At 35.0% G+C, this 15164-nt stretch overlaps 2 protein-coding genes across 4 annotated transcripts in view; one reads left to right on the forward strand and one right to left on the reverse strand.

The window, feature by feature from the left end:
* The window catches only part of LOC138715501 (nucleolar protein 12-like), a 309079-nt gene that overhangs the window by 171851 nt on the left and 122064 nt on the right, over positions 1-15164 (forward strand). The gene's annotated exons all lie outside the window — the stretch shown is intronic.
* The window catches only part of LOC138715500 (uncharacterized), a 140987-nt gene that overhangs the window by 80609 nt on the left and 45214 nt on the right, over positions 1-15164 (reverse strand). The window contains exon 2 of the mRNA XM_069848475.1: positions 12984-13006. Within this exon, the coding sequence (XP_069704576.1) occupies positions 12984-13006 (23 nt within the window). The remainder of the gene's footprint in view (positions 1-12983; positions 13007-15164) is intronic.

A 15164-nucleotide genomic window follows, 5' to 3' on the forward strand; every position in this document is an offset into this window, starting at 1 on the left:
TGCTAATCCCTGTTATGTGCAAAAAAACGCTTAATGTGGGCAAAATTACATCAACACTGGACAGTGAATGACTGGAAGAATGTACTTTTTTCCGATGAGTCTCATTTCGAGGTCCACGGCCACCGTGTTTCTTACGTACGGAAAGGATCCGAAAAAGTAACAGCAGCTCATCTCCAACAAGCACCCAAATACCCCCCTAAAGTAATGTTTTGGGGTTGTTTTACACATGAAGGGCCTGGAGCATTAATACCTATCAAGGGAATGATGAATTCTGACAAATATATTCACTTATTGGAAACCAGAATCGTACCCCAGCTGCAAAAATCATTTCCGGATGGCAGAGGTGTGTTCCAACAAGATCTGGCACCATGCCATACGTCTCGAAAAACTACAGAATTCTTCAACAAGAAGAATATTCAGGTACTCCCCTGGCCAGGCAACTCACCCGACATCAACCCCATTGAGAACTTGTGGTCAATTTGCAAAAGAAGAATGCAAAAAATGGATTGTTCTACAAAGGAGAAGATGATTTCTGCCCTCATTGGTGTATGGTTTCACGATGAAGAAATGAAGAATATTTGTGGGAAATTAGTGGAATCCATGCCAAATCGTCTCAGAGCTGTTATTAGGAACAAAGGAGGCCACATAGATTACTGAGGTATGTCTTAGATCCTTTTTTTTTATCCCGTTTGAGTGCTTTTGCATAAGTAATTACGTTGTTCGGATTAATTTGCACGCTACTGTATAAAATGTATGAATGTTGGTTACAATATTTCAATATTGCGCGATTACCGCCCAAATATCCAGCCGATCTTAATCATATTTATTCCACAGATGGTCTGTTATGAAACCTTCAGGTCTACGATTAAAACTCAAATTCTTCAAAATGTCAGTTACAATGTTCTTCTTAGGGACCGTCGAAATGTGCGTAACCTTATAGTCTCGTGTTGCACTATACTTTTGGTTTATCATCTCCAATCTCGGACCCCTTCCCTCCAAGCTGAAGACGACTTCTTCTGTCCCAAGAGCCAACACGGTTTACAATAAACAGAGTCATTTTTAATTGAATAACATTACCATTCTCTCCTAATTCTTTGTCCTGTCAATGTTAATTTATTGTAATATTTCGTGGAAAAGGATCTGTTATCCTGCTTAGGATTTTTAGGGAAAGGACCCGCTTGCTCTGGCTGATAAGGATTTTGTCTAACGAAGAACTTCTTAGTTTCATTATCCACTTCTAACTCATACTCTGCACGATCATTTGAATATTCTGCAACTGCGATATTGGTAGGCCTATTACATTTAAGGCGATTTTGTTACAATCTTCTTTTTCGCTAATGCTTTCACAATTGCTGTCTCTACTAACATCTATTTCTATATCATTTTCACTTCAGACGCGCACTCACTTGTGGCACTGCAAACATTTGTAACTGTTGAGCTGGCACTACTACTAGAACCAGAAAGAGAAAATAAATACTTATTTTCACTAATTTGTTTCTTTTTCTAACTCTCGCTTCTTCTTTCTTTTCTGGGCACCACTTAGATGTTCGTACTTAACTTTAAACGGTTTCATTTTTCGGTAACTACACTGCTTTATTGCCTACACTCTCTAATAATAATTTACTCGATTAAAGTACAGAAAAATATACGAACAGAATTGAATTAAAAGCTGTTCAAATAAAGTTGGAAAAATATCACACCGACCACACAATTGACATTAACTTCACGCAAAGAGAGCTCGTTCGAAACTGAGTAAAGTTGACTGATCGTTACTACACAAACATCTTATTAGATAATTATTGACATTATAAATTTGAACGAAAACCCATTCCATTGTTGTCGAATAAATGTATAACAAAAGTTAAACGTTCAGAGAAAAATGTACATAAAACCATGTCAGGTACCCTACTCATCAAGAAAATACAATTTTACAACTATAGTACCGACGCTGTTATCCCCGGCGTGACTCCTCCTCTTTGCTTACGTCTTAGGAAGTGAAGGCTCTATAAAGTCTAGGTAGGTAGTATCGTTCGCCATTTTTGTTCTTTCGTTGCCGAACTACCAGACGAGGAATCTATTTGCCACACCGTTAAACATTATCATGTCGTAGCTCCTATGATAATAAATCAAACGCATTGTAATTTAGCAAATAATTGAGCGGCAAATAACGTCTTCGTGTGCTTTCTGCGAATGCCAACGAAAGAGCCAAAATGGCGGGCGATTATATTAAGTATTTATCGAGCCTTAAGAAATGAATATCGTCTTCCTCAGCGAATCACAAGACGCACACGTTTAAATGTAGCCGACCTGCAACGCGATTGGCTGCAGGAAATTAGAGCGACGGGAATGGCTATTGTTGTTGTTGTTGTTGTTTCATATACGAGTACGTTGACATTCTTAACTCTTAATAATAACTCGTCCTCAGCACAAGACATTGCAACCTCGGTTTTAGTCCACATGGATTAGACAAATAGGTGTCATTTAATAATGGAAGCAGCTTATTGGTTGCAACATTGAAATTGAGGCGAGTGATTGGAGCGGCGACATAAGAAATTGAAAACAATAATACAATTAAATTTCAAAAACCTGCCGATAATACGTGTTATATGACACGGCTGTCGACCAACGTTATATAGTATACTAGACTCACACGGAGCGCTGGTGTGCTGTCCAAAATTGAAACCAGTCTGCGCATGTTTACGCCGCCATTAAATAGGTAGAAAGAGCGGTAAACACGAAGTCCGAGCTACTTGCAAAGTGGCTTGTTGCTATTAAAAGAGATAAATTTGTGCCTTCACCTTACGTAAAATTGTGTTCGGCTCATTTTAAAGACACAGATTTTTGGAAAATTAATAGCAATAGAATTTTGAAAGATGATGCTGTACCATCCCTGTTTAATTTTCCAAGCCATTTGCAAGAGGTACGATATATTATGTCTGTTGTTACAATATCAATATCATTAAAAATCAATCAGTAGTTTACGACAATAAAGAATACTTAATTGTTAGTACAGGTATATCAGACTGTAGAGAAATCCCACTGAATGAATTATTTAGACTTACACATCAGTTATTAAACACAATTAGTGGAAAGATAACTTTTTTTATTATGTAAATTAATTTATCTGCAAGATAATAAAAATCGATTCAAAATCTATAGGTGGATAAGTAAGTAAATAAATAAATGGCTATAAAGCTAAGCTTACTTTGTGGACTTATGATTCAGGGTTCATGATCAATATGTATAGGCCTAACTAGACTAATAAATTAGCCAGCCGTGGGTTTGATCTTGTTGGAGAACATGCTATGTTTCAGATGTAAGGAAATGAATACATAATTTCCTGTGGGAATTAAATATCACTAATGGGATTCTAGGAGGGGGGAGGGAGAGAAAAGTTATTAATTTTCTGTTAAACCATCTTTTGGCGTTTAACAACAAATAAACATGATCTACCTAATTAAGTGTATAAATACTTAAACATTTAATATTACATTGTAGCAGATTTTGTAACTTAATAGAGGTTGTTTTTTGTAGGTTTAGACACCACCCCGTAGGCCATTAAAATTACTTTGTATTTGTGAATGGTCTATGCTGTCACTTGCACAGCAGTTTCTGTTGTTGTTTTGTTTTTGCAGATATTCCTAGTGCATTATTTTTCACTTGGGGTTATAAATGCATATAGTTCACATACAAATAACCCGTTTATATTTTGCCGGATATATATTATTGAAAAAAGCAAGGAATGTCATATTATTGATATTACATATGTGCATAAAATTACGTACTATCATTCCGCAAGCATGATATATATATATATATATATATATATATATATATATATATATATATATATATATAATGTAAAGAAATCCACTCATAAAAAGTATGTTTCTTTTTTTACATAATGTGATTATGTTTAGTCTTTAGGTCTTCTTGTTACCTATTATTTGCAATGTATTAGGTACCGGTAGGCTACTTTTTATAATTTATAGCATTCCCTTTATTAATTGAAGAATGACTTATAAATGCAATGAAATTTTGCTACCTTTGCGCATTATATTTTGCGTAGTTACTTATGTCCTGTGGTCTAGAAGTACCGGTAATATAATGTTCGATTCTCTAAAACTTAACAACAGGTCTATACTGATTATCACATATTTATTTCACTTAATAATTTGATTATAATAAGAACTTGTGTAATCAAGGTGCATGTATTTATGTTTTGTGATCTGAAAGTAATGTAGGCTATGTTAATATAATTTTCGATTCTCTGAAACCTAACAATATGCTGATTAACGTAAAATTATACAATCTATAATGTGTATTGTGTAGGCCTATTTATGGATGCATGACCATGTTTTCTATCAATTGCTGCGTACGTATTTTCTTTCCTTTAATGCTCTGACCCAAATCAATGCAACTTTGAATATATTTATTTCGTCCTAATTTTACGTTAAACGTCGAAAATGGACATAGTCTGTCATTTTAGATCATCACAGCGTTAAATCGCGTGACTTACGTACTGCTATTATGCGTCTGCTCTCCTACATCATGGCGGCAAGCGCAGCGTTCAATTTGCCCCGGTTTCCTTGTTCCGCGCAGCCGAGACTGTAGGGGCTTGCTGTCGGCAAGGCACAGGCAAGCATTGTTTAAAGCTGTTTTGGATTCAACAACATAGTCCGATTCTATGAAACCGCCGTGAATAATAGGGTTGCCAGATCTCCGGGTGCCGCCCGGAGTGCCCGGTTTTATGAATCCATCTCCGGCCGACAGGAAATCTTTGCCCGGGGAAATTGCGTTTGAAATGTTAATAATTAGCAATGTTGTAGTAAATATTCACTATCCATCAAATGACTTTAAAAGTGAGCATCTATGTCAGATTTACAATGACGCAAGCATATAACTTTAAAAATGAACGTCTGTAGTATTGTTGAAGTTTTAGCACGCTTCTCGTCTCACCAATCAGACACTAGTTTCTCACAATAGGCCAACACCAACAATGAAAGATGACGCAAATATAAAATTAAAACAGATAAATTTTGGGAACTGGATAATACCCACGGCAGACCAATATCGATAGTCGACGTTACTCGCTGGCCACTAGTCACCAGGCCGTACCGAGCCTTGCCAAACAAAATATAATCGAAATGGTAGTAGTCAAATTCGCGACTATATTCTTAAATAATTCACTGCATTAGTCAAGTTCAAGGTTTTATGTAGTACAACGGCGCTTTTTGAATGCATTAAAAGGAAATGAAGATGTAGTAAGATCTTAAACTAGGTTATCATAAGGAAATGAAGAAGAAGAAAGATCTGTTTCACGGAATACCATGAAAATGAGGGAAAGTAAATTTCCGGTTAATGTTCGCCAAAGCGTAAAGTACGTAATTATGACGGCGTTGCTGTTTTATTTCTTGCCTAGAGAAAAACTAGCCTTTTACGAAAAAAAATTTTTGGGACCATGAAATTATTCACCGCTTTCATTATATGCCTATTATTTTTTATCAATATTATGAATCAAAAACTGTCATATTATATAATTTTAACTACTACATGGACGAATGAAATCAAATTTTATGTTAAAATTAAAGAGTTTCTTCAAATACATGAAAATGATAACATTTATATTACATAATATGTAAATGAACTTCATGTTAAAATCTCCTGTCACTTCCCTATCCCTAAACTAACCTAACCAAAGCTGAGCTAAGCTAAGCTAACCTAACCTAACCAAAGCTAACCTAACCAAAGCTAACCTAACCTAAACAAAGCTAACCCAAGCTAACCAAACCTAACCTAACCTAACCCAAATCTAACCTAACCTAACCAAAGCTAACCTAACCTAACCAAAGCTAAGCTAAGCTAAGCTAACCTAACCAAAGCTAACATAAGCTAACCTAACCTAACCAAAGCTAACCTAACCTAACCTTCTCCCACTCCTCGACCTCACATCAATTATCACGTGCAGCTCGCGACAGGATCATATTACCTGTCTGCGCATGCGCGGACTTGATTAATAAAAACCTGATCTAACCAAACCTAGCCTTCGTAAATGCAAGGTCTGTAACCGGAACAAGAAGGGAGCTCAATCATTTAATCTGCAATGTACACGCGAAAATAAATTCATGTAAGATGAAAGAGTAATGAAACGGAGAAAAATTCAAATAAGGTTCACGCTCCCACTGCATTAGAGGTCCGCGCCTCTCATCTAAGGCACTCGTCATAATTTATTCGCAATATTTACGCAAATACACAGTGTCGCTAACAGTGGTGCTATCTCTCAATAATGTTCAGAACGAAGGAGGCAGAGAGAGAGAGAGAGAGAGGGGGGAGAGAGAGAGAGAGAGAAAGAGAGAGAGAGAAATTTCTCCCGCCAACTACACCACACACGAACGTCATGTTCTTATGTTGGTGACATTGTGTATTTAGTTAAATTTGGTGGTAAACGTAACGGCACGGTTCAAAGGGACCGTGGTAATTCTCCAGTATAGCGAAATGTTATGATGATAATATATTTCAGAAATATGACTTCAATCAACCATTTTCAATTAAACTTTGTCATTAATAAAGTTTCGTAGTAGTATTTTAACGAAACCTGAAATTCGTAACAATGGAACAATTTCAAATTTAAAGCTCAATATTCACTTCCTTGATCCTTCACAAGTCAGCTCTCACAGCTTTATAGTGCAGTGCAGTCTGTTATGCGAAGTGCGGAAATTTGTGCGAGTGATTTGCTCAACAGGACTATTTTCAGATTTTTCGCCATATTTCAGTTCGATTATTGCCCCTTCAATTAGCTGTTGAAGGCCTTGTTAAAATGTGGCGTGCTTTGAAAGTGTAGACCTATTATTTGGCAGAAGGTGATTGGAAATTTGTATGTTCACAAGAAGATGAAGTAAATGGACATTCATTGTCAGTGGCAGAATGTTTTCTGTATTTTGTTAATTATACACGTCCAATTTTCTATAAGGCGATTCGCTTTCAACCGAAGTGCACAAAATCATGTTGGAAGTAAAGACTCTAATAGAAAGTCGTAAAAAGGACTCATTCTTCGGTTTTGAAGTATGTCGCTTGGAAATCTCACAGAAACAGAAAAGCAAGCTGTAATGCAAGAGTTCACCACTGGGTATGACAGACTGCTGCAGTATCTAGCCAAGTTAGATTTTGGTAACAACTAACCATACCCGCGCGCTTCGCTGCACTTCTTAGAATTAAATATTGACAAATCTAAATACAGTTTTGTAATTACTTACTGAATAATAGCTTTTTGTATGTTGTAAGTCGTTTGCTTCTGAGTCATTTTGAAAGTTGTATTTAAAACTATGAATTTAACTGTTATTATCATGCAATACTTCCTGGAGTTGTTCAGTCAACTCTACTTTAAAGATCGATACTATCCTGGTATGGGCACGTTACCTGGTTGAGATTTTTTCCGGGGTTTTCCCTCAACCCAATATGAGCAAATGCTGGGTAACTATCGGTGCTGGAACTCGGACTCATGTCACCGGCATTATCACCTTCATCTCATTCAGACGCCAAATAACCTAAGATGTTGATAAAGCATCGTAAAATAACCTACTAAAAAAGTAAAAAAAATTGATGTGAAATGAAACATACTTGTAAGAATTGAAGGCTCTTACTCTCAGCTGGAAGAAAATTTCCAATTAAATGATAAGCAGGGAACGGATTTATATGGACTAAAAATATATGAAATATGTAAATATATATGTAGTTATTTTTACCAAAATATGGAATTAAATATGGATTTTTACCAAAATATGGAATTAAATATGGACTTAAAATTATAAAAAAATGACTATGTACGTTAAATATTGGTACATTTTAATCAAACTAAACAAAAAATATAATGGACGTACCTTATCTTCCAATGTAGTTTCAACAAAACACAATTTTTATTGTCTGTTACCATAACAATAGGTTACAAACATTTCTTTCAAGTGCTGAAAAGTGAATCTTCTTCTATTGTCTCTGAGGATAGATTTATACTGACTAAAAGAGCGTTCGACGTCACAAGAAGTAACTGGTACATAATTCAATTTCACAATGTCTGCTGGGGATAAGTCCAAGTTAATCTTCACTGTTGATTCACCACTCATCACAGCAACAACCTTTTGTAGTTCTTCATATCCAGGGTTTTTTGAAAGTACAGTGTCCACCTTAGCTCTTACTGCATCTGCAACTTTACCTCTACCACGATTCAGTTGTTCCACAGTACTATTTATAATTTCAAAACTTTCAGATAGTGAAAGGTGCCTATTTTGGAGACTTTTGAGCGTTTTTATGATGCATGAAAATGTATGCTGAATGTGAGCTAAGTCATTCTTCACACTTATGTCACAGGTAACTGTTTTCGCAGTATCAATTGAGACTGCATCTTCAGAGTCCAATGCAAGGAGAACATTGTTAATAGAGTCTATATGTTCGGCATAATATTCAACTGCTTCTAGCCATGTACCCCATCTAGTTAAAATTGGCTTTGGTGGCAATGGAATTTCAGGGTACATTTCTTTCAACACGTTAACTCTACTGGGAGCTTTGAGAAATACTTTTTTCACTGATGAAATCAACAAATCTACTTTAGGGAAATTGTCTCTGACCACTTCTGCCACACGATGAAATGCATGCGCCACACAAGTAAAATGAGTCAATTTAGGATATACAACAGATAATGCTTGTCCAGCTTTGACCATATAAGGGGCAGCATCGCTAATAAAGAATAACACATTATCGTACATAATACCCTTTGGCCACAGGATACCCATAGCTTCGTTGAACAGTTTAACTATAGTTTTGTTATTGCACTTTTCTAGAACATCACAATGTAAAAGAATTCGTTCAGAATATTGTTCACTTAACAAACCGATAACTACATTACCAACAAGTCTACCTTCTTTGTCGGGAGTCTCATCAATGGAAACCCAAATTGAACTATCTTTAATTTCATCTCTTATCTTCTGTATTGTCTCATCGTAGATGGATGGAGCATACGTCTTCCTAAGTGTTGACTCATCCGGGATTGTATGTTGAGTATATTTTTCAAGGAATTCCCTGAAGACCTTATTCTTTAGTTTGTAGAGAGGAATATCAGCAGAGATGAGAGAACGGCACAGGTCGATGTTAAACTCAGATCTTACATTCGATGTTGTTGGTTGTGTTAAAAACAATTGTCTCTGCTTGGAATTTAGTTGTTTGTTGGCCTGATGTTTACTAGTTGTAATGTGTTGTTGCACCAGGAACTTTTGTGTAGATGATACTGCACACTGACACAAATTACAAAATAATATTTTATTGTCAGTTGATAAACCATCTTCTTTAAATTCTGAAATGTAACTTGTTAGTTTTGATTTTAAATTGACTGAATGACGTACTTTTGGCATATTTACCGTCTTTATAGTATGATTTACAAAACTGAACCTATGTGTACTCTGACTGGCATTTAACTGTTGAGCTGCACAACTGAAGTCTGTTAAAAATTTTAAATTAAATTAATACAGTTTTGTAACTTACTTTCCCATTGTTGATAGGACTGCTAATTTTCAAATAACTCTGATGTTAAAGGGATTACTGAACATGTGTTTAAATCTCTATTGTTGAAATGTATTTTTAAAAGTTAATAGAATTTTGTTTTGTTTTATTGTTAAACCTAATATAATATGGACTGTTTTATATGAAATATGGAAAATATATGGAAATTAACGAAAATATGTACTAAACTCTAAAATATGGAAAAATATGGAAAATAAAAGTAGGATTTTTCAACCCTACACATTGTGAAACATAAAGATAATGCAAAATATAAATTATATTAGCTTTATAAGTAAATATGTATTTACATATAAATCCTTTCCCTGATGATAAGCCTATGCTTGAACTTTAAATCATGGAGTAGAATTGACTTTGTGCATTTATTGCGTAGTTTATTCATTTTATCTATTTTAACACAATTCAATTGAGCATAGTTAAAATAATGGAATGCTAAGCTAACGTACTATTACTGCATACTAAATCAATATACTCTCGTTGTTCGCTAATTCTCTGAGATGAAAATGAATGTGGTTGGCCTACATAAACATTATTTTAAGAAATACAGGAAACGAATAATATACAGAATAGCCTATCGAGTTTTCTGTGCATAAGAATCTATTTTAATCTTACCTGTCCTCGATTCACTTAGAAGTTACTGTAATGGCATATAGCATGATATAGAGAAATATATTTTGCAATGGTGAAATAGTAATTACAAAAATCGGTTAATTAGCTTCTGAGATTACTTCATACAAACACAGAAACATGTTAAATGAATAGCTTTCGTTTGTTGTTGTCCAAGGCCCCTTATAGACGAAGTCATTTGTTTTCGTTTCATTACAGCCCATTAGGTGGCCAAAATAAAACGCATTGTTATTTTAAAACTCATTTATCTCATTAAATGTCAGTCCTATCAAACTTTTGCAAAGAATAAAACTTATCGGAAATCATTTTTAAAGAAACTTTTGTTATGTAACACGTTTCACAAAAATCAATAATAAGCGAGATATTTCGATTTATTTAATTCAGGCCCCCTTATAACCCCTCTTTTAAATAACGTATTTTGAATGTCATATAGCCTAAAATCTAAGTTACAACGAACTTAATTTATATTCCATTTTTCATCGAAATCCGTTCATCCATTATTGCGTGAAAAGGTAACAAACATCCAGACAGACAGACAGACAGACAGACATACAAACAAAAATTAAAAAAAAATGCGATTTTCGGTTTCAGGATGATTAATTATACATGTTAACATCAATTACAGTATTTTTGGAAAATCGAAAATTACCAGAAAAATTTTGGCTACAGATTTATTATTAGTATAGATAACATATATCTGTTCTTGATCATTCTGTTCTCACTTAACTTAATGACTTAGTTCGCGTAGCAAAGAAATTGCAAATACTTTCGAATTTGACGGAAATGAACTCTACAATGAATGGTCAATTTTAAAGACAGTGATAACAACACTGACGCAAGACAAAGATAAATATCAGTGTTGCAAACTTTGAGTATATTTTTTCGAAAAAGCTACGGCCCCTAATATGTTAATAATAATACGACATGTGCTAGCAATTCCAGCAAGTAACGCGCATGTGCAAAGGGTATTCAGTGTCATGAATGGTTTGTGGACAGATGACAGGAACAGAATGTCAACAGAACTAGTGAGAGCGGAAATTTCTAGTAAAATGAACGTGAGTGTAAGCTGTCAGGAATTCTACAAAATAGCCTTGGAAAACAAGAGACTTCTGGAATCTGCAAGGAGCTCCAAGAAATACAAACTTTAAGGTAGACCTATGTAAAGATTTGATTATTGCTGAATTTGTAAGAATTTTACAACTTTTTATGCGAGCTCTGAAAAAAATTAAGGAACACGCATTGAAGAGAGCATAATTTTCTGTGCCATGCCTAAAAATTTCACCATAATTGGATTTTATTCGAAGGAGAATTAAATTCCTGAAGTCTGCAAATCTGGCTTTAAAATTAAGGAACTTGTTGAAAACTATTTTTTTTTTTTTTGTTCAGGATTTCAAATGTTAATTTATCCGTCATATCAAATCCGGCACTGTTGAATTTTTAACCGATCCTTTAACTTGCAATACAAAAGAAATATAATAAATTAATTATAATAGGAATAATAATAATAACAATTAATTTTATATATTGTACTTCGTAAATCTCCGAGTTTGGCGATAGTTGAGCGTGGCAACTCTAGTCACTAATAGGTAGTACAGGCTTGAGCTTTGGGACACGGCCTACAATCAGTCAAAGACAGTCTTCGCTCAGCACCTACTGCCTCCTTCATGATAGTATTCGGGTTTTGAATTCTGATTTTAATATGCCCAATAGATTCCCAAAATGAAAGTCATTCAATCGTAAACAATTTTTGAAGTCCTGTGGTGGATTCCTTCACTTCTTGGAGTAAAAGTAAAATATTAGATACTTGTCTCTATCACGTAACCATTGCTTTGTATATATTTTTTTCTGAGATTCTTTTTCCTTAAAGATTTCGAAAATGTTACACTACTCTATAGTGGTTAGGTAATTATTCATCTCATCTGCAACGAATGTCATGTGATCAAATATTTCCTTGTTTTTCTAACATTTGCCATGAGTTTCGACCCATTAGTAACGAACATTCTTTTTAAGAAACTTAGACATAACATGTATACGTAACATAGAAATGTTTTTATGCTCGACCATGCCGAAATGTAGTAATTATACACCTGGTAGCAGACCTTTAATGCATGTCATTAAAGTACACTTACTCATTAAAGGTCAGGTCTTTCAGCCAATGACGACTCAGGTTACAACTGTTCAGCCAATGACAGGTCAGCTTTCTACCGTTATAAAACCGCAAGTATCGATTATTCTCGGATATGCAATCGAAAGAGAATTAGCGAAAAGTCACGGAGGCTGGAAATCCAATACTGTCGCAGAAGGTTATGTTCTGTTACTATAATAATTAGCGTTAATTGTAAATAATATTCAAATAAATTCAATTTGTCATCTCGTTTTTCAATGTCTAATTTAATTTCAATGCTATCTCTGTAGGTTCTTATGGCCTAGCAAGGTCAATGTGGACATCTGTTCCTCGGAAAAAATCAATACTTTCGCGTCTGCGCACATCTCACAACATACGGAACATTGCTCCAGGTCAGATACAAAGAAAATTAATAATATCAAGTTAGAAATATGATCGAGCATAAATGGTCGTATGAAACTCGCCTATAATGGTAATTAAGAAGCTCGTATGAAAATTATGAAACTCGCTTGCGCTCGTTTCATAAATATCCATACTCACTTCTTAATTACCTTCATTATAGGCTCGTTTCATAATGTACTATTATGCAATTAATAATTGAGCCCTCTTTTATTCCATTTAAATCCTCCTTTCAAATTCGCAGTGAGTAATTTTTTTTTATACTTACCTCATTTTCACCTTTTATGAAACCTGAAACAGAAATAAATAGCGTTATTCGTGGATAACATTTCAGTTTTAAAGGACACTCGAGATATAACTGGTACTACGTTTACGTAAGAAACATGGCGATTCAAGTCCAGTGTGCGGCAGATACCGGCATTATAACCGGTCGTATTTAGTGGGTAGATTCTCTGACACGGGAGGAAGACGAATCGGCGGTGAATGTCAGTGATTTGGGCCTACAGTCCCATACAAAGGACGCGCTGGTAAAAGGTAATTAGAAAACATTATGTTGATCTTACCTCTTATGAAAGCATATCTTGAAAATGACGTTCAGCTTCCTGAATTGAAGAATCGCATCGGTGTAAAAAATTCTGAAACACTTCGTGCAACTTTCTAATTGAATTTCACTCAGCAGTCGACTGATTTAATTCTCCAGCTCTTCAGAGTGTGTAGATCGTTCACGTATAATTCATTGAGTGTAACTTCTACGCCGTAATATTATATTGTGATTATTATTTAGTATGTTTGCATTATTTTACTCAGCTTGTGCTTGTATGACTACGTCAATTTTTTAATGTTCTTGTATTAATGCAAATTATATCAGCGTCTTTTGTTTCTGGCTATGTTGAAGAGAAGAACTAATGGCCTTAACTTCGCCAGAATAAATCATTATTATTATTATTATTATTATCATTATTATTATTATTATTATTATTATTATTTATCCTTTGTATCCCCCCACAGACATAAATCACAAACATTTTAATCCAGGAAACAAACGGAGAACGTCCGCGGTTAATTATACAGTCATCAAATATTTTTTATGCTCGACCATGCCGAAATGTAGTAATTGCAGTATACACCTGGTAGCAGTCCTTTAATGCATGTCATTAAAGTACACCTACTCATTAAAGTACAGGTGTTCAGCCAATGACAACTCAGCTTACAGGTGTTCAGCCAATGACAAGTCAGCTTTGTACCGTTATAAAACCGCAAGTATCGATTATCCTCGGATATGCAATCGAAAGAGAATTAGCGAACAGTGACGGAGGCTGGAAATCCAATACTGTCGCAGAAGGTTATGTTCTGTTACTTAATAATTAGCGTTAATTGTAAATAATATTCAAATAAATTCAATTTGTCATCTCGTTTTTCAATGTCGAATTCAATAATCAAGGTTATATTAAGTTTAACGGGATTACATCAAGGTCAATGACATTATTGTTCCTCGGAAAAAATCAATACTTTCGCGTCTGCGCACATCTCACAATTCATGACCTAGAACAAGGTCACTTCCGATCTTGTCAGATACAAATAAAATGTATACATCTGAATAATTTCAAGTTATAAATATGGTCGAGCATAAAAAGTCGTATGAAACTTGCCTATAATGGTAATTAAGACGCGCGTATGAATATTATGAAACTGGCTTGTGCTCGTTTCATAAACGTCTATACTTGCCTCTTAATTACTACCATTATAGGCTCGTTACATAATGTACTATTCTAATACTTTTAACGATATAGAGCCTGTATGTGCAGTGGCGTTATCCTCCTAGAAGTAAGCATAGGCTGTTTTTCATCTTCAGTCATTATTAAAAAACGAAGCCGCAGCATGTCTCGCATATGACGTTATGAGTTGACTATCGTAGAAGGAGAGGGGGTCACGCAGTAATGACACATCACACTTTTTTATCATGAAGAGGAACATCATGCACTAAATGAAAATTTTCAGTGCCGCAGTGCCTTGTAATCTGTGAGAGGATATAAACCTCATAAATGGAACCAAACTTCGTCCGCCATTATTAGAGATATCAACAGAACCGTCATAAATTGCAGCATCCACTTACAAAAATTCACGCGAGTGTCTGGACCCCCTTGCTGTAGTCGGTGAACCACTGACACTCTAATGATAACAATGCAGTATTTTCAGTCCTCTTAATACTGGTGTCTTCGACATGTCACGTTCTTGTGCTGATCTGCGTGAAGATTTCCTAGGAGTTAGCCAACTGCGAACTTCTGCCTAGGCAAACTAGGCACCTGTCCAGGGTCCCGACGTCAGAGAGAGCCCCGGCCTGTGGTGATGATGATGATGATGATTATTATTATTATTATTATTATTATTATTATTATTATTATTATTATTATTATAGGGTATTTGTTGATACACTAAAACTTGACTCGGA

This window comes from Periplaneta americana, chromosome 15 (genome assembly GCF_040183065.1).
Source record: "Periplaneta americana isolate PAMFEO1 chromosome 15, P.americana_PAMFEO1_priV1, whole genome shotgun sequence".
In the NCBI taxonomy this organism is placed as follows: domain Eukaryota; kingdom Metazoa; phylum Arthropoda; class Insecta; order Blattodea; family Blattidae; genus Periplaneta; species Periplaneta americana.